Source organism: Cibotium barometz, chromosome 30, assembly GCF_041138505.1.
Source record: "Cibotium barometz isolate CiBa-2024 chromosome 30, ASM4113850v1, whole genome shotgun sequence".
Taxonomy (NCBI): domain Eukaryota; kingdom Viridiplantae; phylum Streptophyta; class Polypodiopsida; order Cyatheales; family Cibotiaceae; genus Cibotium; species Cibotium barometz.
The window spans coordinates 6,604,200-6,629,170 of record NC_141075.1 but is presented as its reverse complement, the minus strand read 5'-3'; the positions used below and the strand labels follow the sequence as shown (position 1 = coordinate 6,629,170).

At 42.0% G+C, this 24,971-nt stretch overlaps 1 protein-coding gene across 1 annotated transcript in view; it reads right to left on the bottom strand.

Moving 5' to 3' along the window:
* Window positions 1-10,698: 10,698 nt before the first annotated feature.
* Window positions 10,699-24,971, bottom strand: part of SKIP5 (SKP1/ASK-interacting protein 5) — a 55,030-nt gene continuing 40,757 nt past the window's right edge. Inside the window, exon 5 of the mRNA XM_086823827.1 lies at window positions 10,699-11,239. Coding sequence (XP_086679953.1) covers window positions 10,858-11,239 — 382 coding nt within the window. The 3' untranslated portion in view covers window positions 10,699-10,857. The remainder of the gene's footprint in view (window positions 11,240-24,971) is intronic.

The following is a 24,971-nucleotide window of genomic DNA, read 5'->3' as shown; positions in this document are numbered from 1 at the left end:
ACTGGCTTGCTCTTTATGTGCCCCACTATCACTATCACTATTATTAGTAGTATCCAAAATATATGGTAGTCATTCTATATGCCCTTCCCAATGCAAATACATCAAAAACATACTCACCCATCCTATAAAAAGATTGTATAATTATAGAAATAACATCTTCCATCTTTAGTAATGGTCTATGTGCACTGGCTTGCTCTTTATGTGGATCTGAGTCACCACTGTTACTATCACTATTATCAGACCACTGTTGCTATCACTATTATCAGTCACTGTGTCACTATCACTATTAATAGTAGTATCCAAAATATATGGTCTATGCTCTAAATCTTGGTAGCAAGATAATTTTCCATGAATTCTTTCTCTTTGCTCACTAATACATGTGCCAAAAAAGTATTGATTGATCCATCCACATGATCTATATTAGGAGGGTTGATATCCACGCTACCAATTGCTAGCTTATATTTCTCGGATACCTTCTCTAAAGCACTCTCCAAGGCTACATGTTACAAATGCAATAAGGAAGAATTGTGTAGGTTGAGCAGCTAGTTTTAACAATCCATGCAACATCATCTCAAACTTGTTTGAGCTCCACGTTATGCTATCAACCCCGTGAATTGCATCAATCACCACTGTGCCAATGGTAATTGATTCCTTGAGGGTGTTGCACATGAACTCCTTCCCTTCCATATTTGGTCCGACCTAGTATACACTCCAAAGATACTTATCATATTACAAACTAGTTCTCCCTTTTGGTTTATAATCCATTGAATGTATGCTTGTGCCAATGAAGGCAATGCATCTTTATGATCTCTACAAGCACGCTTCTTTTTCAGCCATATTTGACTTGATCCACTATCTTTTCATAGTATTCTAGTTGGTGTGGAAAGTCTCTTATAATCTAAATGGGTAGTATTGCTCGTAAGTGACCAACCAAAAATAGCCTTTTCTACACTTTTTTGCAAGCTTCTTCTTTATCTAATCATAGTCCACCACAATAGTAGTGTCACCAAATGGAACAATGGCATAACCTTTGGTTGTGTTTGTCACTAAAGCAGATGTTTGTGGTTTCTGATTCACTATTTTTGTTTCACCTCTAGCCTCATCATTTGAAAGATTGGCTTGGACCTTGTAAAATCCATCTATGTTTTATTTTATCACATACTCATCCTCCTCCTCCTCTATACACTAACCCATTGTTGACATAGGCTAAGCACTATTGATCTTCATCTTTGAATCATCATAAGAGGATGCATCCAACAAGTATGATTTATTGGAGTCTCTAATATCCACATGAATGCATAGGCTAAGCACTATTGATCTTCATCTTTGAATCATCATAAGAGGATGCATCCAACAAGTATGATTTATTGGAGTCTCTAATATCCACATGAATGCATGGAACTCCTTCTTTTCCTATAATCCCCTCAGAAAATGCATGTACTACACCAAGCTTATTAAGCTTATTGTATGGCTCTTTCTTGGGCTCCAATGCAAAAAATTACACATGTTTCATTAGCTTTCCCTCTTCATTGTAGAAGTCAAGGTACCAAGTCCATGTCTTTTCATCATCAACGCCCGTTGTCAAAAATCTCAAGCCTTGAGCTTCCCTTGGACCTTTTAGCAACAGGACGATGTTTTCCTCTTTGACATTTTGAACCTATTCAAAGTTTGATGTCATCAACTTACTTAGTTTCATAAATTTTATAGATCTTTATAATTTTTAATTATTTAATATTTACATAAAAAAATAGTCTATTAATTAAATCATGATTGAGTACTCTAGAGGGATGAAGTTAAAATATTGGACTTAGTTAAATACTTTAGAGAGATATGAGAGGGAGTGAACTATGAATTGTATATATATTTGGATAATTGTCCAAATCTATATTGAACAATCGGTCAAATTTAGTGAGAGGAGCATAAGGCAAGTCCCTAATAAGGGCTAGCATTAGGAAAGTCTATAATAGGGATGAGTAAGAGAAGAGCATTAGGCAAGTCCCTGATAGGAGTAAGCTATAAAGTGTAGATAGAATTACATTGTCCAAATCTGTATTAAATGGTTAGCCAAATATAGTGATAGAATTACATTGTCCAAATCTGTATTAAATGGTTAGCCAAATATAGTGATAGAAGCATTAGGCAAGTCCCCAAATGGGGTGAGGTATGGATTGTAGGCAGATTTGGACAATTTTCCAAATCTACATTTAATGGTTGGCCAAAACAACAAAGCAACAAATCATTTCAAATTGAAAGGATATCCACGTCAATAACATTGCCATGTCCAAGGATTTAGGACTACCCTACTCTCCATAATTGGTAGAATCGGGTAGGGTGGGGGATATTGACCTTGTCTCAAAGTAGTGTGTCAAAACCTTCAATCTTATCAAGTTCAATGAAATAAGAATTTCTCAAACGCATGGATGTCCGTTGATGAGCAGCTTTATCTATGAAGTATTGGTTGGAAAGTAGCACCCAAGAACGTCTCTAGGGATATTGTAGCCCTAGGACACAAAGGGGATTTGGAAGGGGCCAACTTCATGGAAAACTTTACGCACCCTCAATTTAAGAAATCAATCATGGATACAAAAAGGAACGCAGCTTGCTTGGCCAACCACATTACCTTGATTACATAAGCTTAAGGAGCACTAGAAACTAGAGAGAAAATGTTGTGAAGATGATGGTAATGCCCAAGGGAGAAGCCAAGTAAAAGCCTAAGAAGTTAGCAACAAAGAAGGACCACATCAATAAAGAATTATTGAAGCTTCAAAGGGAAAACAAGAGTAGGAATCAAAATATTTGGCTAACATAGAGTCAAAGAAGAGGAAGATGTTTCTTTCAGAAAACCAGTATAAGAAACCTTACAAAAAGTCTCGAGATGCTTGCATGTTCATAGAAAGGAACTTCAGATGATACTCAAGTATATTCTCCTCTCCCCTAGTAAACCAATGCATTCTACCATCAATAAAATGCATCAACTTCACTTTGAGAGAGTACCAAACAAACAGACAAGAGAGATGATCATGATCTCAACACAAACAAATAGGGGAGATATGATCAAGATCAGCATGATGGTAATGATCATGACTATGATCGATCAATGTAGTGTGCAAGGAATTTTTTTTGCCATGTGCATGCCTATATATGTTCTATACATCAACCATGCATCAAATGGATGTGTATGTGTGTGTGTGTGTGTGTGTGTGTGTGTGTGTGTGTGTGTGGATTTTACATAACGTCAAACGATCTGATCCTATTTTTGATAGAAAAAATAATTTATAAAGTCTTATGTGGTAATATCCTTTGAAGCAATTCATCCTCAAATATGTCAATCTTTTACTCCAACGATCACACTTGCCATTATCCAAAAGAATAAGTTGGCAAGAACATACTTAATCCCATGGGAAGACATGCTTCAACATTGCGATGGACTTGTTATTGTTGTCCATAATAAATGGAGAAAGTAATGGCATAAATCTTTATGCAAACGATTGTGCCACACAAAGCATCACACGTGGCTATATAAAATCAAGTATAACTTATGGGTTCATAAACATGTAAAAATGATCATTGTAAATAAGAAAGACCAAAGTGTCCATCATGGGACCAAATGACTGACCTTATTATGACTAGGGAGATGATATCACGTACAAAAAATAAACCAAGGCTCAACAAGGTCTAAATATTACCAAGTTGGACATTACAAGTTGATAATATAGAAACCAACTATAACTTAGGGAACACATACAATTAATCATTATAAAAAAACATCCATTATGGACCAAATTAGTGACCTTATTATGTCCTTAGTATACTTAAGGAGATCACAGAAGCCTCAACATCTAAAAGTCAACAATGTTTTGGCAAGACCTTACCAAGGACATTATATATGCTAAAGTATACATGGACTTTAGCAAAGCCCATTCATTAAGAGTAGTTATTATAAGCTAAAGGTAAGAAGAAATATAGGTATTTCCTTGAGATGAACCTTCATTCTGAATGTATTGGACAAGGATAGAAAGAATAAGGTGGAAACCTGGGCATGAACTGAAGCCATGTAGAAAGGTTCATAAGCTTTTAGGTATAGTTCCAATGTACATACCTTAAGGCCCCAAAAAAAAAGCCAAAAACTTACAAGGGTACATACCTTTTTTGAAATAAAGCCCAAAAAATATCTAGGTAGGGGCATAAGCAAATGCTACGTTGGTGATGGTGCAGAGGAGTGTAGACTTTCCCCAAGCTAGACAGCAAGGACGCTTAGTCTCCAGTTTAGCACAACGCTTGAGCTCCAATTTTAAAGAGCCAATTGCTTGAACTATGATTGTGAAACTGTTGGCAAAAATGGTTTATTCTTAGATTAAGCTAAGAAAGCCACTCACAAGGAGGGGGTAGTCTACGTAAAGACAGGATCTATTGCTTGACAAAATGATTGGGTAGCCTTTAAATGATTCGGCATCATTGTGTGTGTGCACGTGCACGTGCACGCGTGTGTGTGTATGTGTGTGTGTGTGAGAGAGAGAGAGAGAGAGAGAGAGAGAGAGAGAGAGAGAGAGAGAGAGAGAGAGAGAAGGGGGGGTGAGCGTGTATGTAAAGAGGCTTTTCTGCTAAGCGCATCTACACAACAACCACATTTTCTTTCCCTAGTCGATACTTTATTTCAAAATCAAATTCCTGCAGGGTTTGCGTCCATCTCCTTTGACGCATGTTGAGAACCCTTTGGGTGAAGATCCACTTCAAACTTTGATGATCTGTCACATCAAGGTGTGTGTGTGTGTGTGTGTGTGTGAGAGAGAGAGAGAGAGAGAGAGAGAGAGAGAGAGAGAGAGAGAGAGAGAGAGAGGGTGTGTATGTGTGTGTGTGTGTGAGAGAGAGAGAAATGAAAATGAAATGAAATGATATATTAACGTCTTCAAAAGGCCAAAATGACCTATGAGACCAAAAAGGTTACAACAATTGGTGGATCTGATACAATGTCTGTGTAAGAAAAGCTAAAAACAACTAACTGAAACTGAAATAACTATGAGGAAAAGTACGGTACTAGGAGCTCCTAATGGATAACATCTGGGAGGAAAACTCCAGCAACAAAGGTAAGCATCATACACATCACTATCCAAAGAAGTCTCTCATCGGTCGATGGCGGATATCCTCAATGTCCTCCATGGTGAGTACTCTGACTGGACATCTCCCATGCCGTGTTAGTATGGTCCTGATCCTCTGTTGTAGTCTCTGCTGGTGTCGAGAGATGGGCCTCTCATCTTGGGGCGCCTGGACCGCCCCAGCTCTATAGCCTGATCAATCAGTGTACCTCTAGTGCGGCGGCTATACTCTGGGGCTAGCTGCAATGCCTGCTGGCCCGACTGCTCAATCTCTGGTCGAAAGAAGTCTGTAATCTACCTCTGTAGGTGTCTCTCCCTCTCTGATCCCCTCCCTCTCAAGAGACCCTCTCTATGTCTATGAAGCTCCAGCAAGTATAATCCGAGGCATCTCTGATCCTGGTATCTCATGACTCTAGAAAGTGGTCTGAAACCCTCTCTAAATAGGCAGTGAAAACGGCCTCGTATCTCATAATATACTGGACAGTGACATATGTAATGTAACTCTGTCTCTGGCTCCATCTGGCATAGCTGACAAATCCTGGCCTTAGCTGGTACTCCTCTGAATCTGCCAGTCTCAATCTCTAGCTGGTGTGAGGATGTGCGCATCTGACCAATAGCACACCGTATCCCATGAGAAAGATGAGTATCCATGTAGTTGGGTCTAATCACAAACCCATCCTGCGTGAGCTGGAGAAGATGATCTCTATAGAAAGCCATCTTCGTACCAAGCTCCTATGTCGAATGTATCCATGTCCTCCTAGTGTCCAGCTGAATCAAGTCCTGCCTGATAAGTCTGGTAATCTCTGCCCGTGTGAGAGAGAGGGAGGGTGCATCCAGGGAGTACTGAAATGGAGGTAGCCTTTCCATACTAAAGCCATGCAACTGGAACCAAGCTGTCATCTGTGCATACCAACATGATCCGTCTCCCTGTGATGCCAACTGTCGTGAAGACTCCAAGGCTAAGCGAGCATATCTGTCTCTAGGGAGAGCCCAAGTGCTATGTATAAAGGAGACTGATCGAGTGAGTGCCTCTACTACCAATGGGAGGCAGCCATCTCTGCACGGATAATATCATGTGGTACGGAGGCCTTGGCCCTAATCATCCGGGAAATCATAGAAACCAAGGGCCTCTCCATATGTCTCCATCCATCAGTGCTACCAGCTCGGCTGTGGTGATCTACTGAGGGTCCCCATATCTCCACTCCATACAGCATGGCTGAAGTGACCAAAGTGTCAAAGAGACAGAGCTTTGCTCGAGGTTCCTGAAACTGAACCTGCGAACACATCCTCTCTAGTCTCCCCAATGCTGCATAAGCTCTGGTCAATCTGGTCTCCGCTGCTCTCCTCAAGGAAAATAGTGGGCCACTGAAAACCACACCAAGGTAAGTATATGCATCTGTATACTCCACTGTCTCCTGACCATATGTAAAGGTGGGTACTGACCTCCTAACCCACTGTGCTGTGGTGTTAAACACCATCACCTTGGTTTTACCAAGGTTAATAGACAATCCACTGTCTTGTGCAAAGGTGTGCAATGCATCCAAATGACGCTGCATCCCCTCCGGAGAATCTGAGATCAGCACAATATCATCAGCATACAATAACAGCGAAATCCATGTCCCTGCTAGCTGTGCTCCTCTGTCACCCTCCCGCTCTACATAGTCTGAAACCTCATCCACGTACATCCCAAATAAGGTGGGAGAAAGGGGGCAGCCCTGTTTCAACCCAATAGTGGAGTGAACCATCTCAGATATACCCTGAGTAGTACGTACCTACCCCACAACTGTCCTGTATAAAGCCATGATTCCCCAAATCAGCTCTGTGGGCACTCCCACGTCCTGTAGTCTGCGCATCAGTCTGGCTCTCGGTACTGTGTCAAAAGCTTTGCGGAAATCCACAAAGCAACAATAAATCCTCCTGCCATATAATCTGCTCTCCTCAATAATAGCTCTGAGTGTCAAGATATGGTCAAAAGTGGAGAAACCTCTCCTGAACCCTGCCTGCCCTCTCTCTCTGCCCATCTACTCAACTCCTGCTCAAGAATAGATGCATATAATCTAGCCAATGTGTGACCAATCATGATGGTACGATAATTCCCAGGAAGCATGGGATCCCCTGACTTGAAGATAGGCACAATCGTGGACATATTCCAAGTCTCAGGAAAACCCTCACACATGGCTCGGTTAAACATCATAGCAATAAGCTCTGCAAGCATATCTCTGGCATGAATAAAGTGCTCTGCTACCAAACCATCATGATCATATGCTCTCCCAGTCCTCATCCTATCAATAGCTTTCCTTACCATCTCAGCAGTAAAGAAAGCACATGTCTCTGGGTCTGGCAGGGGCAGCTGTCCTGCTGCTGTGTACAGGGATGCTTCATACTCACCCCAAATCTCTATGGAGGTAATGGCTAGTGATGGTGAATGCTCATGGAATAGTCTCCATGCCTCGCCTGAGTCCTGACTCATAAATAACTGATACAAATGATAAGCCCTCTTCTTCCGTCGCACTAGGTGTCGGAAGGTAATCCGTGACTGTCTGCGAGTGGTAACACCCATGAGCACCTCTCTCTGTAATCTGATCCTCATCTCTATGCACTCCTCATCATACCAACTATTCTGGGGCATGTTCCCAGATCGTCTCCGTGTAGGCTGACTACGGGGATATGCCTCTGATGCTGCAGCATGAAGCGTATCTATCAATATCTGAGTGAGCTCATCTAATGGCCGTCCTGGCTCCTCGGCACATAAGCGTCCGTATATCTCATCCGTGTACACGGTGTCAGTCTCCCTCGCAAAGGTATAACGAGTGTGTGTGGAGACCTGTCCCAATGGAGCGGTGCTGAACTGAAATGTAAGAGTGAAGGACAAGATAGCATGATCCACTGCTATTCCAACCGGCCTAGTGCCTACCATAAAATCCTGAAAAGAGGGAATGAGACTGGGCTGAGCCATAACATAGTCCACTGTACTAGCACCATGCCTATGTGGAAAGCAAGTGAAACCGCCCGATGTCGGGAATCTCTGTAGGCCATTCAGGATGGCCAATCCATGTGCAGTCCCCATGTCTATCAAATACCGCCCATACACTGTATGCTCCTCATTCTGTGAGAGTCTAGATAGGCCCATATCCCTAACATCAAGCTCCCTCAACATCTCCTCTGAGGTATCATAAAATACTGTCTGGTTATGGGCGGTCCTGGCATTGAAGTCCCCCAGGAGAATGATGTCACCATCCCTGGAGAACTCCCAAATGTCATCTTCCAAAATAGAAAAGAGAGACTGCCCGCTAGGTGATGTATACACTGATGTACTAGGAGCAAAATAGCATATAGCAATGTAGAGATATCTGCCCGTCTTTGCCCTCAGTCTAACCCACATGTACCTAGCCTTCTCATCTCTGCGGACTATATGTATCAGTGGTTGTAGCTCCTCTCTAAACAATACTGCCACTCCATCTGAGCCCCGTCCTCTATGCTCTGAACGAGTCTCCTGTCTACAAGCTGTCTCCCATCGGTATCCACTAACATGTGGCATGGATTGTCCAGGAGCCTGATGCGTCTCACAGTAGAAGATGATGTCCCTCCCAGTGAAACTATCCTCACAAGCCCCTACATCAAGACGTAGAGATCCATTACAATTCCAAGTAGCAACTTTGAGTGTAGTCCCCTCTCTCCTTAGAAGATTCGCCACCACCACCTTCTCTCTTCTTTCCCACTCTCCATGCCTTTGTGTGCGTGGCTTCAATGCCCATCATAGAGAAGAGCTCCTTGGTTTCCCCTTCCGCATCATCACGGTCTTTTAGACCTGACACTCGTACATGTAAGGCCTCGGTCTTCCTCCTTTGCTCCTCTTCAAGGGTCATGTTGATGATGGTGGGAGTGGGGATGGGTGGCGATTCTTTACCTCTCTTTCTTGGCGACCTCGATCCATTTCTCCACCTCGTCCATCTTCTTTTGTGTCTTTGTGATCACCTCCACCCATGAAGATGTCTTCTCTTTATGTTGCTCCTCCTCCTCTCGAATGATCCTCATTTGTTCCGTGATGGTATTCAACTCTTCAAGAAAGGAGGGCTGAAATTTTCCATCCTCAAGATTGCTTTTTGAAGTGGCTGCCAACTCCTTTTTGAGGGCTGAGATTTCAGCCGCTTGACTCTTAGCATGCAATTTGGCCTCCACTAGTTCCTCCTTTAAAGCTGAAATCTCAGCCTCTTGCTTGGAATCTCTCTCTTCGAGCTCTTGGATTTTGTCAAATCCCTTCTCGAGTTTGGAGAGGCGGTTTATGATTGCGGTGACGAAAGAGAGAGAGAGAGAGCGAGCCGCTTAACGTCGACTTTATTGATCTAGAGAGACCAATCAAGAAGACTTGAACCCAAGTGGGTCCACAGAGAGAGAGATTGAGAGAGAGAGAGAGAGAGAGAGAGCAAAGATACAATCCATAATAACCCAAAAAAAAGGAGGAATACATTAAGATTTGGAGGATCCCAAAATAGGCCCTTAATGAACATTGGTGTGTAGAAAATGCTACACTATGGAATGTACGAGACTTGGAAATTATCACAAGCTTTAGAAGTAAAGTCCATATACGTGCCACCATTCAAAACAAAACCAACAAACGTATTAGTGGGAGAAAAGAAATTGTTATCAAGGCTTCACATTTATTATCGATGTCAATAAAATAAAGGAGAGTGCTTGAAATAAATTGGGTCGGTGTGATGCTAGTAACATTTGAAATTTTGAAAGTTTAAATGGAGAAGCAAATTAGATTGGAGTAAGTTTATGCACAAGTCACAAATAAATGGACGGGGTTTGAGTTCAAAAGTGAGATTTAAGGCAGATGATGAAGGAATAGAGTTAAAAAATGAGTGTGCTGCTATAAATGAGTGTCGGGTGGCAGGGACTAGAGTGTATGTGGTTAAGTAGACGAGTGCTTAAGTGTGTATTTGTTTAGCTATGTGTAAGCTCGTGTGTGTATGTGTTTGAGATACAGAGAAAAAGAATACAAGTGAAGATAGAGAGAGAGAGAGAGAGAGAGAGAGAGAGAGAGAGAGAGAGACAAACAGTAGGCACAAAATTTAACCCAAAGAGAAGAGTGAACCATCTTTTTAAGGTGCTAAACGAGAATAAGAGCATGTAGGAGTAGTTTTACTGAAACTGCTATTGAGTGTTCAAATCGCAACTTTTTTATCTTAAACCTGAGATGAAGTACAGCTTTCAATGGATGAAGTAGCCATGGAAGCAAATAGGAAAACAATTGTTTGCACGAATAAGGAAACAAGATAATCTCTAAGAAGGGTTTAATGGCTTGGTGTCGTACCAGCAGCAGGGGCGAGTATTAAGACGAAATCACAAGTGGGGTAGCTTAGAGTAACACGGGTTTTGTTGCTCTAGTTTTTTTTAAAACTAGCATGGCGTGTCAATGCTATCAATGGCAGGTGAGTAGGTTAAGGGACAATTAGATCAAAAAATTAGCTAGCTAGAGGAGTTATCGTGGTGTTTGGTGCTGTCAAATGGATCATGTGGTCCTCTGGCTTGGCTTGGCTTGGCTTGGCTCTCTCTCTCTCTCTCTCTCTCTCTCTCAAAATCAATCAATTTGAAATGTTACTTGGACCGGCAACATAATTTATAATGCACTTCCCAAACAAATAAATAAGCCCAAATCACAAGATATTTGCCCTTGCTCAAGTGAGATTAAAACCACAACTTACAAACAGGCATAAATTTCAACCTGTCATCGATGTTTTGTGTCGGATCAAGCCTGTGTCTAAACACTGTCAACTAGAATTGGAGCATCAAGGCTGGCTAAGCACTTCTGTGATACATTGAACCAGAATACAAGGGCTGCTCGAGCATACACAACCCTCACCTCCTGAAGAACTAGGCTTCCATTTGTCCTTACTGCTTCCTTGCCTCCTTCAATTTTAGTTTCAATAACTGACACCCCATTCTGTCTCTTGGTGAAAGAACATGGCACTGCATCTGCAGTGCTTACAATGGCACAAGACAAATGTTCTAATGGATGTTCTCCACAGCGAAGGGCACAACTCTCAACAGTTAGGGAACCCTTCCTATGAAGCAAACAACTCCCAAGCTCTGCCAACACTGTGAGGTTGGCCACCCTGCCACTGGCTGAAAACTCCAAAGCGCTGTAATTTCAGAAGATGGAAATCAGTGACGAAAAATGGTCTCATGCAGCCATACCACAAACTAGTTAAGTGCCTCTTAATTTGTAGGAGAGATTCACATTATAGTGGAATTGTATGTAGGTGTTAGGGGTTATTTTGCTAGGGCACTAGGCTTTTTTTAGCACACACTTGAATGGTTTATAACCTCCTTTATTATAGGGATACATGGCACTTGTTCGCTGGAAAACATTAGTCCTTTGTATTAGGGGTCTTTTACTTTTGTTAATGATGATTCTCTCACACCTCCTTATGTGAGAGCTCTTCCACCGCCAACTAAGCTCTATGTGCCTACTGTGTGTTGCTGTTTCGTTGCAGTTCAAGCTTTCCATTGCTCTCTTGCTTGCTAACATTTCTTATACTTTTGCCAAGGCTATGAAAGAAGGCACCCAAAAAAGAAAGTGGACACCCAGACCTAATCTGAGGTGGTGGTGTTCAAAAACCTAACTTTGCAACTACTGTTTAGAAACCCTAAGTTTTTGTTGCTGCATAGAAACTCTAAATCAAAAGGTGTATTGCCGGCTTAATTTATGACATCGAAGATGGAAATAACGATTTTCAATATGCGTATATATAGCACGTGATGTGCTGGTCAGCCACTTCATGCTGTTGTCGGCTAGGTCAGAGGACTGCCCACAACTTGTGCCCACTGATGGATTCTCATGTGGCACTTGGGCCTATCAAATGGCTGTGCCAGATGCCCACTGGCCTGTGTGCCTGGCTACAAGGTTGTACATAGGTGAGGTGTGTCTCAATCTCCTCCACTTGCATTGGGGCTGTCCTCAGCTGCATGGTGTTCATATTAAGTGCCCTTCAATAAAAGGAAAAGATTCAAGCAAAGCTCATCCAAGGTACCCAAGATCCCAAACACTGCGAGACCACTTTGCCTCCAGTGCGAAGGCTCACATTCCATCCTCATCGCGTCAGCACAGGTACAAAGAAACCCGCAAATGACCAACTCTAACTTTATCCAACACTTTTTGTCCGCCCATGAAGAAACACTACAGGCCGGTGAGTATCCTTCAATAGCCCACAGGAAGAACACTCAAGAGAAAGGCCTGGCAAAACTCTGCTATCAACGCTCCAGACACAAGTGCATCGACTTAGATGGATCACAAAACCAGCGTGCACCAACTCCAATGCACCCTCAAGGAAGAAAGCAAAACCAAGAATAATACTCCTCAAAAGAGTTGCACCAAATCTGTATCCATCAGTATTGCTCGACACTTGTATGTCTAGACCTCCATCTCACTCTGGAACAGACTCCAAGTAATACCTCCTCCGATACAGCTCCAGCTATTGTGGATACAGTCTACGAGTGTATCCTCCCAAAGTCAGGACAAATCCGGTGACATGTCCTCCTATGGTATCTCTATGACATCAGTCACTCAACATACTCGATCCAATGCAAACGGTAGGTGACAAGAGTCCTATACTAGCCCAAAAACTCAAGCAGCTGCCACTGGAGCCAAAGATCTAGTGCAGACGGCAACTGTGAAGGGTCTCCCTCATAGACCTGGTTGGAATCTTCCTCTATTCGTGCCTGTGGTTGGATGCAATGAAGCACCCCTCAAGTGAGCTCAATCCAAGAAATGAAAAAATCTGAGACGTGTGCACAAGCATCTCCTTCACACACATTCTCCGGTTCTAAAGAAGCTGCCTCCTCAAACTGCTCCTCCAAGGCCCTCAAATGATCCTTCACGATGTGCTTGGTGGAGTAGCGAGCAAGATAGTCAGTTATCGCTTCGCCATATTTCTGTGAAAAGTGCTCCCATTGCCAATTCAAATCTCGGTGATAATCCATGGGGACAAACGCCTTCAAGATTGCCCTTTGGCAATCATCCCAATAAGAAACAGAGTGGTGCCTAAGGTGGTCTTCCCACCACAAGAGGGCAAGCACCTGAGAAAGCCATACTCACCAAATGGAGCTGAAAAACATATGAACCACCACTACTGCCAACGTGGCGGCCATCTCGCGGGTCTAGTTGGTGATGACTTCGTCCAGGCGTCAAAAGCTTCAATAACTCGCTTCATTTCTCAGGAAGCATGGAGAAAGAACTCGGCAAACCGGTAGTCCCTCGACATCGACCTAGTGAAGGTGAACGGACACTGTTCGGAGAATCCCCAATGGAGGACTCCACGAAATCAGCGACGTGAATCATCACGTCTCTCCTACTGACTACACGCAGGTGCAGAATGACAGCTGCTGGACTCGGAGTGAAACTCCTCCAATACATCCCTATCTGCATCCAAAGGAGTGAAAAAACCTGCTCTCGGAAGTTTCGCCACTTTGTTCTCCGAATTGCCATAGCCTTGCTAAGAAGCACGAGCCTCGATAGACGCAAAATCCAGAACAATAGGTGCTCGGGATGTAGATTCCAGACTCTATCCTATCAAGATAGACAGAAATGGCCTCCACACTTGTTTTAGAAACTGAAGTAAATCTGCAGGCTGTGTGGATCCATGACTAGTAGTCAAAAACCAATGATAAGAGAGGGATGGCGAGGGTTGAAACCAAGGACTCCACGAAGGAGACCATCGGCGACACGAATTGCGTCTCTCCTACCGACTACATGCAGGTGTTGAATGACGGCTACTGGACTGGGAGTGAAACACCTCCAATACATCCCTATCTGCAACCAAAGGAGTGAAAAAACCTCCTCTCAGAAGTTTCGCCACTTTGTCCTCGGAATTGCCATAGCCTTGCTAAGAAGCACGAGCCTCGGTAGACGCCAAATCCAGAACAATAGGTGCTCAGGATGCAGACTCTATCCTATCGAGACAAACAAAAATGGCCTCCACACTTGCTTTTAGACCCTAAAGTAAATCTGCAGGCTGTGCGGATCCATAACTAGTAGTCAAAAACCAATGATAAGAGAGGGATGGCGAGGGTTGAAACCCAAGAAGGGCGGGTGGGGCAGGGAACAAGAGAGAAACCAAATAGTACAACACACACAATAAATCAACGCAATGTGTCACACAAATAAAATAAATGTCATGGAACACATATGAATGCATGATACACATATATATATACCGTCATAAGGCCAGATCAATCTGAACTTACGAATAATTTTAAAAGAAACAAGAGAATCACCAAAAACAAACAAAATTTTATTTTTAGAAAATGAAAAAAGCTTGATAGAGACACCGAGAAAAAAAAAGAAAAGTAATAATAACTTGCAAAAATAGACAAATACATAACTAAATCACACACGCCCACATACACACAAACAAATTCTTTATTGAACCACAACAAAAGAATTTCTAACAAACAAGCTAAATAAATTTTCAATAACTAATGAGCAAAAACAAACTTTAATTGACTAATTCACTAAAACAAAACAAGTAAAGACAAGAATACAAAAAGTGCGAACTTTACCTCAAAGATTGTTCAATCATAAAGTATAAGATCATGAACTTCATCATGCATAGGATGCACTAGGTGCTACAACATCCCTACTCACGTCATCAATGCCCCAGAGTAGGTACAGGTTTACATATAAAAAAATTTGTCCTAACCAAGAGGACACAATTTTTATACAGAGACCAACGAGCTGAGTTTCTATCACTTCTCTGGAGGTGAAGGGCAAACTCAACCATGATGAAGGCTAGCACTTACAACTAGACTAGCAAAAACAAATCACTTCTCTATTAAAGCAATGATTAAGGAAGACTAGAAGCAATGATAAATAACAACTAAGAGCTAAAATGATCTAAACAGAAAAGCTCTCCATTTTGTGAAGCTTATTACTTATAATCTTAAACATTCCAAAAGCAAAAACCTCAAAGATATATCTACTTCGATTCAAAAAGCAACGAACTTTGCTTAAAACCTTTTTAAAGCAATAATCCTTTCGCACAAGCAAATTGATGAGTTGGCAAACTTGAGTAATAAAAGCAAACTTGTTTGAACAAATACGAGAGAATTTGAATAACTGAGAAGAGACAACACCATATTTCGTTATTTTAGAAATGTTAGAAGTGCAGTGAGGCATTCTTATGATATTTAAGTTGGAATACTCGGACTGTAAAGGTTTATCATATATATCTACATCTAAACCAACATAAGATTTAGAAATCTTAAGGTCCAAAAAAGAACAATGGTCATTATTTGCAGTGCAGTTAAGTTCACAAAACTCTTTGGGATAAATTCCTCCACCTAGAGAAGTAGCGTTTAAATACATAAAGTCTTGGAAATCAAGAATATTGGGAACAAAAAGATCATCAACAAAACGTCTCACTTGACAAAGATTATGGAGAAAGATAGGACATGTATCAACGCAAACTAGGTGTTTCATAAATTCAAATTCATATGTAAAAAGATAAAAGTTGGCAAGAAAAACAACACACTTAGTACCCATAGGAATACCAATGGTTTGTTTAAATAAGGAATCGCCTAAGGTTCTATAGAGGTTATCTAGGAGAAAATCTAACCAAGACATAATATCATCTTGGTCTACAAGCTTAGTGTATCTTTTTTTATTCTTGGCTATGTCTTGGTTTTTGTTTTTCAACCAACAAAAATGAAAATGAAGACCTGATTTTTCTATCAACAAAGCTTTGTATATATTGTGCTCTAGTTTGTAATGAAAGACTTGACAAATCAGAGATTTAATTCTACTACGCAAGTCATTTAAGTCTAATTTAGTATAAAGAGTAGTGAAATCAAAAGTTTGAAGACACAAAGGAGAAGACTTCTTAGTGAGACTACGAGAAGAGTTTAAGAATTTAACAACGAGAATCCCTCCCATTGAATCTTTTAAGATCCAACTACAATCTATAGGTACATCTGTCACCATTTGGCCACCCAATTGGTCCACCCGTGCTTTCTCATCATGTATGTACATTGGACTGGTGTCCATGGCAGTTGTATATGCCAGGGATTGATGCCACTCATGTGATACTGTGGACTTGGCTTTCCGTTGGGACTTGTGCCTCTGTGTACATGCCCGGAAATGCTTGGTGGATTGGTGTTCCATTTGGATTTAGTACCTCGTGTACTTGCTTAGAGTACGTCTATTTTGGTATAGTCTCATGAACGGGGATTGTCCATATCAATGTTGCATTGCATAGCATCTTTATGTGCTTGCTTGCAATTGAAATTGCATGCTGTTTTCATTCTTGCTCGACCAGTGTAGTTCCGGGTAAGGGGACACCCTGCCCGCGAACCATGCGTGTGAAACTGTCTGTTGACATGGTTATGTGGCATGTGACAGGTGGTAAGTATTGGTCATAAACCTACCCTTAGGAGTTAGCACTAATTTATAAGTGAGTGTGTACACACTTGATTAAGTTTTGGGCGACCAAAACTCATAAATTATGACCAGCTCGGTGTTCACACACACTGATGTCCCGAGGTGGACAACCCAATGTCCATCGCCCAGACCTTATCCCCTTTGTACAAAGGGAGTAACCAGCCATGTGTCCACTCAAGCTAGCTCCACAAAGCACCAGCGTGCCACCTACACTGGACAACTCACCACCTCACTCTTCCTTCTCTCTCTAGAGATGGGCGTCTCATGAGGGCTGTTGGGCTGCATTTTCTGCACTTTCTCCTTCCCAACTCCATTTCCAAGCTTGCTAAGGTGTTTCTCAAGCTTCCAAGTGTGTTTCCGAATGCTAATCACTCTCCTACACACTCCCAATGACTGAAATTCAGCAAAACAGCTCTCTTTATCGCTGTAATTTCTGGTCTTTTTGCTGAAAACCCTAATTTCAACCCTCCTTTCTTAAGTTGAACCATAGGGGAAGCTTTCCCAAGGTTCCCTTTATCCTCTTGAAGAGTTTTGTGGCGAAGAAATGCGACAAATCGAAGATCTCTTCACTCCAAGGACTTCCATCGCGAAGACTTCTGCTGTCATCGACTCTACTTGCAATTGGTAAGCTTTAATGCTTAAATATGGAAGCAAGTCGCAGGAGGAAGGAGCCGGATTACAAGATCACATACCCTGTGTAGTGTTCTTTTGTCCTACATGCTCTCTTGCAGATTGTTGCTACCATGTGTTGGTAGAACAATAGAGAGCAGATGGTAGGGAACATGGACACTTGAGAGGGTAGTGTGGATTGCAAGTCTACATCGACAACCACTTGTTTGCAATACTGTATTTATATGCATTGGTACGGAAATCTGGTCAGAAATGCCCATGACACTATATACTTGATTCTCCCAAGATCAATATACTTTATTTGAGGAAGAGGTCGGCCGTTCCGGCTCATTGTGTGTCTCTTGTCAATTCAGCAATTTACTTCTTGTATTTGAGCAAGTGTCCATCAAATCTTAGTGTATTTAAGTGTATTGATTAGCATTGTGTTCAACCAAGTTACATTGGTATCAGAGCATACGGTTCTCTTTTACTTCTATCGTGAGAGACGATCACCGTGAACACTAGCTATCTTTACACTTAGAACATTATAGACAGCCATACAATGAATGTTGGAGATGCTAACATAAGAGGCAGGGACAACGAAATGCATGCCCCCAATGCTTTACAGGATGAGAACACTCATGTGGTGCACAATAGGGAACATGAATATGTGGGACAACCGTCCCGTGGCAAAGAGAAGATGCAAGAAGAAGAGTCCATAGTCTTGAGAGCTGAACTTACTCGTATGCAGGCTCTTCTCCATGTGCAACAAGAAGAATTAAATCTCTATCGCCGCGAGGATCCATTGATACATGACCATTTGAAGGTCAAGAAAGCTGAATCTTATATGGATCATGCAATGGCAATGATTGCTCAAGAGTTGCACATGCAACCGAGGGATGCAGCACATGCATACTTGGCTCGTACCGAGGATGCCTATGCAAAAAAGGCAACCATCCCACATGTCTTGGAAACCCCATAGGTGCCCGAACAAGAACTTATGTCTAAGAGGATGAATCTCCATGCACAGGGAGAGGAACAATCATTGACTTTATGCCATGCAGAAATACCTTATGTAACCCGTGAAGGATACAATCTTTATGGTAGTGGTCAAAATGTATGTCAAATGCCATTGCTGACTGAAAATGTGCATGCACAACACATGCAACATGGGCTGCAATTTTCTGTTTGTGCAGGTATTCCGCGTATCTCTCAGGCCACTCATGCCTTCAAGTGTGCTCGTGAGGGAGAAGCTATGGCTGAAAATGTATCAATGCATGTTGAGGGGCCAGCCATGCCTCATGCAGGGCACATGTATCTATGCTTTATGCATCACCTTTTGGTCCTAAAATGATGCTAGTCACAAGGACTGTCCCAATGGACAAACATGGGGGAAAACATGTTGAGATGCAGGCACATGCATCAAAGTCTTGTGACTTCAAAGCCGGAGACAAATCTGTGAAGTTTGACGCATATCATGGGGAATATGATGCATCAAAGGCACTTGCTTTTATTGCCCAATTTGATATTGCTTTCAGTGATGAGGATTTCACTCCGAAATCCATGACCCGGCATGTAAGCATGTTCATGAAAGGCACTTATGCCCATTGGTGGCTCACGGAAAAGCTCTCACCGAACCCTGTTAGATCATGGGAAGAGTTCAAGGAGAGGTTCTATGCTCAATTCTTGCCTCCCAATGCATTGAATGAGATAACAATGAAGTGGGATTGGGTGAAGTAAAATGAGGGGGAATCAGTGAATGCATATGTACAAAAGTTTTGGAAAGTACTTTTGGAGGTGTCTCCATTTATGCATGTCACTAAGGCGGAAAGGAAGAGAAGGTTTCAATCGGGATTGCAACCCGTGTACAAAGTGGGACTACAAATGTATCCTCGTCACACCTTACACCAATCAATCGCAACCGCCACTGCCACCGAGCAATTGGAACTCAAATTGAGTCGATCCAATAAGGCTAAACCCTCATTTCAAGGCAAAGAGAGGACTGTCCAAAACTTGCAAAATAATGGACAGCCACCTAAAAAGGACCAAAACCAAGATAAAAATGGTCCAAAGGTTGAAAATAACACTACCAAGAACCGTCCCTTCAAACTGAGAGACTATGGTCTCACTCTGGAGCATAAAAAGTAATATATGAGCGAGGGGAAATACTTTACTTGTGGTAGCACCGAGCATATTGCAAAGGCATGCCTAAACAAGAAGAAGCGTGATAATGCAAATGCATCAAAGCCTAATGTGCATATGGTTCCGGATGTGCAAGGCAACACTTCACATGATAGCAAAGACAGGGTTGTATGTAAAGCTTGGGACAGCTCAAGGATCAGCCCGCTTTGTTCATGTTTGATGATTGTGCATCTGAGAATTTCATATCCACAGATGACAGCTGCTTTGGGTATTGAAGTGGAGAACATAGGTCCTCAAATTGAAGCAGGGGCTGGCTTTGTTGGTAGAGAAGTGCAGGTCATGCCTATTTTTGGCAAGTTGCACATACATATTCAAGGCTATGTGGATCATGAGGATTTTCTTGTGGCGCCTTTGAATGGCTGTGATGTATTGCTTGGAAAGCCTTAGCATACACGTATTGATACGTGCAAGGCTTACAAGATCAATAAGATCACCTTCATGCATAAAGGCCGAGAGCATGTAATTGATGCTGGTGAAGAGGGTGATACCATTCTCCTTGTATCTCATGTACAAATTAAGAAAGTAACGAAAAAGAGTGTTTTTGCGTACTTGATTTTTGTACGAGATCATGTTGAGGAAAATAATGTACATGTAAACACTCTTAGTAATGATAGGCTGAAATTTTTGCAAGAGCACAATGATTGTTTTACTGATGAGTTACCAAATGAGTTGCCACCCGTACGACAGGAAGATCATCGCATTGATCTTGTGCCGGCTAGCTCACCACCTAATAGGCCAGCCTATCGTGTAAGTGCATCCCAAAAAGAGGAGATCATGAAACAGGTGAATGAGCTTCTTGAGAAGGGTTTGGTTCAGCCAAGCTCTTCCCCATATTGTTCACCCGTCCTCTTAGTTCAAAAGAAGGATGGATCCTTTCGTATGTGTGTCGATTATAGAGCTTTGAATAAGCTTACCATCAAGAATCCGTTTCCTATTCCACGCATAGACGACATCCTTGACAAGTTGGATGGATCGGCATGCTTTAGCCGAATTGATCTCAAGAGTGGATATCATCAAGTGCGTGTAGTGCCTGAAGATGTACACAAAACTGCTTTCAGGACAACATTCGGGCTTTATGAGTATCTTGTTATGCCTTTTGGTCTTACAAATGCCCCGGCTACATTCAATAGAATGATGAATCGCATATTCCGTGGATATAGAAAATTTACAAGTGTTCTTTGATGACATCCTAGTTTTCTCGAAGACCGAAGAAGAGCATAGAGCTCATTTGGCCATTGTTTTTGAAGAACTCCGTAAGCATAAATTCTTCATAAATGCAAAGAATAGTGAGTTCTTCTTGTCAGAGATACATTATCTTGGGCATATTGTGTCCAAAGATGGAGTGCGGATGGATCCTGTAAAGATTGATACAATTCGGAATTGGCCCGAATTGAGTTCGGTGCATGAGATCCGTAGTTTTTTTGGATTATGCTCTTACTACCGCAAGTTCATTCGACACTTTGCATGAATTGCTTCTCCTTTGTATGATTTGACAAAGAAGAAGGCCACATTCAAATGGATTAATGTAGAGAGGGATGCATTCCTCAAATTGAAAGATGCAACTACTCATGGTCCAGTGTTGATCATTCCGGATTTGCAACAACCTTTTAGTGTGGAATGTGATGCATCTAGAAATTGCATAGGAGCTGTCCTTAATCAAGAGGGACATGCCGTGGCTTATGAGAGCCGTAGATTGCATGATGCAGAGCTCTCTCTTGGCATTTATGAGAAAGAGCTCTTGGCTGTAATTCATGCACTTACTATATGGAAACATTACCTTCTTGGGGCTGATTTTACTGTGAAGACAAATCACCAGAGTTTGAGATATTTTCTTACTCAAACTAAATTGTCAGAGAAGCATATGAGGATGGCCAATTTCCTCTCTATGTTTCATTTTTAGATCTTGCACACTCCAGGAAAGAAGAATGTAGTGGCAGATGCATTGTCATGAAAGCCGTATGTAGTAGCTATCTCGGTTGCCTCTCATGGGGACTTGTCTGCCATGCGTAAATTGTATCATACGGATGCTAATTTTGCCACTATTTGGACTGCTTTGATGGCTGGTCGTGCACATGCCTCATATGTGATCAAAGAGGGTTATCTCATGAAAGATAATTGCCTATGTGTGGTGTCTGACATGAGGCAAAAGGTTTTGGATGAGTGCCATGCTCCTCCATATGCTGGTCATAGAGGCATAATGTCTACTACGCACATGATTGAGCGGTATTTCTTTTGGCCAGGTATGCAGAAGGACATAGAGGCACATGTACGTGCATGTATCACCTGTCAAAAGGTGAAATTTGATAGGCAAAAGGCACCAGGTTTGCTTCAGCCATTGCCTATTCCCACGCAGCCATGGAAAAGTATCACAATGGATTTCATTATGGACTTGCCACGCACCCAACAGGGTAATGATGCAATTTGGACAATTGTGGACAGGTTTAGCAAGTAAGCTCACTTCTTGCTCGTCAAAAAGACCATCAAACCTGAGCATATGGTTAAAATATATCTTGCACAAGTGTTCAAGCATCATGGAATGCCGAAGTCCATTGTGGGGGATAGAGATCCCAGGACTACAAGTCTTTTTTGGCAAGCCTTATTTGATAATATGGACACCAAATTGGACTTCTCATCAACTTATCATCCTCAAATGGATGGACGAAGTGAGGCTGCAAATTCAGCCGTGTTGGATCTCTTGAAATGTTATGTGGCGGATCAGAAGTCTTCTTGGGAGAAATACTTACCGCTTGTGGAATTTGCATACAACAACATGGTGCATGCATCTACGGGAAAGGCCTTGTTTAAGATTGTTTATGGTAAGGTGGTTTTGCCACCCATCCTTCGCACAAAGGATGAGATATTTGCAGCGGATGAGTATGTAAGAGACTTGGATATTACTTTTGCTTAGGTGCGGACAGCCATTGCAAGGTCACAAGACAAGCATAAAAAGGCTGCCAACAAGCATAGAAGGCAATTGGATGTTAAAGAGAATGATTGGATATTGCTGAAATTTGAGAAAGCAAGTCTTGCAAAGAGGCTTGGCAAAGAGGGTGCATATTCTAAGCTTGCAACCACGTACTATGGGCCTTTTCGAGTGACCGAGAAGATCAATGAAGTGGCTTTCACATTGGCATTACCTAGTCATTGGCACATACACAATGCTTTTCATGTGAGTCTCCTTCGCAAATATGTAGGGCCATAGCCGAGTGAAACGGTCATTGAGGATCCACTAGAAGTGGATGACGTTGAGGAGATCCTGCAGCCAGAGCAGATTGTGTATCACAAGGAACGCAAGCTTGTTGCAGGTAAAGTTGTGAGGCGTTACCTTGTGAAGTTTAAGAACTATCTTCCCATTGATGCTAAATGGGTAGTTGAAGAGTTCTTCAGGGATTGCCCGCATGTGCTTCAGACATATTTGGATGCTTTTCAGTTGCGGACAACTGTTTAGAAACTAGGGGGAATGTCACCATTTGGCCACCCAATTGGTCCACTCGTACTTTCTCATCATGTATGTACATTGGACTAGTGTCCATGGCAGTTGTATATGTCGGGGATTGATGCCACTCATGCGATACTGTGGACTTGGCTTTCTGTTGGGACTTGTGCCTCTGTGTACATGCCCGAAAATGGATTAGTGTTCCATTGGGTTTGGTCCCCCGTGTACTTGCCTGGAGCACGTCTATTTTGGTATAGTCTCATGAACGGGATTGTCCATACCAATGCTGCATTGCATACCATCTTTATGTGCTTGTTTGCAATTGAAATTGCATGCTGCTTTCATGCTTGCTTGACCAATGTGTAGTTCTGGGTAAGGGGACGCCCGCCCGCGAACCGTGTGTGTGAAACTGCCTGCTGACATGGTTATGTGGCATGTGACAGGTGGTAAGTATTGGTCATAAACCTAGCCTTAAGAGTTAGCACTAATTTATAAGTCAGTGAGTATACACTTCATTAAGTTTTGGGCGACCAAAACTCACTTATAAATTATGACCAGCCCTATGTTCACACACACTGATGTCCCCAGGTGGACATAACCCAATGTTCACCGCCCAGTCCTTATCCCCTTTGTACAAAGGGAGTAACCAGCCATGTGCCACTCTAGCTTGCTCCACAAGCACCTGCCTGCCACCTACACTGGACAACTCACCACCTCACTCTTCCTCCTCTCTAGAGATGGGCGTCTCCTTCATGAGGGCTGTTGGGCTGCATTTTCTGCACTTTCTCCTTCCCAACTCCATTTCCAAGCTTGCTAAGGTGTTTCTCAAGCTTCCAAGTGTGTTTCCGGATGCTAATCACTCTCCTACACACTCCCAATGACTGAAATTCAGCAAAACATCTCTCTTTATTGCTGTAATTTCTGGTCTTTTTGCTGAAAACCCTAATTTCAGCCCTCCTTTCTCAAGTTGAACCATAGGGGAAGCTTTCCGAAGGTTCCCTTTATCCTCTTGAAGACTTTTATTGCGAAGAAATGCGACAAATCGAAGATCTCTTCACTCCAAGGCCTTCCATCGCGAAGACTTCCGCTATCATCGACTCTACTTGCAATTGGTAAGCTTTAATGCTTAAATATGGAAGCAAGTAGCAGGAGGGAGGAACCAGATTACAAGATCACATACCCTGTGTAGTGTTCTTTTGTCCTACGTGCTCTCTTGCAGATTGTTGCTACCATGTGTTGGTAGAACAATAGAGAGCAGATGGTAGGGAACATGGGCACTTGAGAGGGTAGTGTACTTGTTTGCAATATTGTATTCATATGCATTGGTATGGAAATCTGATTAGAAATGCCCATGACACTATGTACTTGATTCTCTCAAGATCAATATACTTTATTTGAGGGAGGGGTCGGCTGTTCCGGCTCATTGTGTGTCTCTTGTCAATTCAACAATTTACTTCTTGTATTTGAGGAAGTGTCCATCAAATCTTAGTGTATTTAAGTGTATTGATTAGCATTGTGTTCAACCAAGTTACAACATCCTTCTTTCTAAGCAAATTTCTCCAAAGCTCATGGACACTCGGCAAAATGGCTCTAAAGCAATTACCATTTTGAGACCGAAGTTAAAAGAGGTATTACTAGAGGCAGCTATAAATCTAGGCTTCTTGGGATGTTTATGAAACTCAAATAGCATAAAGAGAAGGTAACTTATTGCTCACCTTGAAACCAAAAGATTCGCAAAAAATCTTGGTGTTTTGCAATAATCTCTTGGGATGAGAGAGAGCTACTTTCATATGTTTGAGTAGAAGAGTTAACTTCTTTCAAAAGACATTCTAAATAGAACTTTTTACACGTAAACACAAAATTATTAGAACATTTATCTACATAAGAAATTATGAAATCTCGACAAATGATTTAGTAGGCTCCTTCAAGTTCCTGCCAATATCTGAATAATTAAAGGCTTTCTGTCCTAACGTTTTTACATACTTGAAAGCCACTTCCGGATGAATCCATACCTTCTTGACACAAGGAGAAAGAGAGTCCATCATAACTTCAGGTAAACGCAAAATGGAGCTCAAACCTATCTTATCTAGATCAGGAGAACTGAACACAGTAATGAGCAAATCCTTTTTCATAGGAAAAGAACACGGGGCAGATAATTTGGACTTAAGATACTTACCTAACAAAAAAGCTT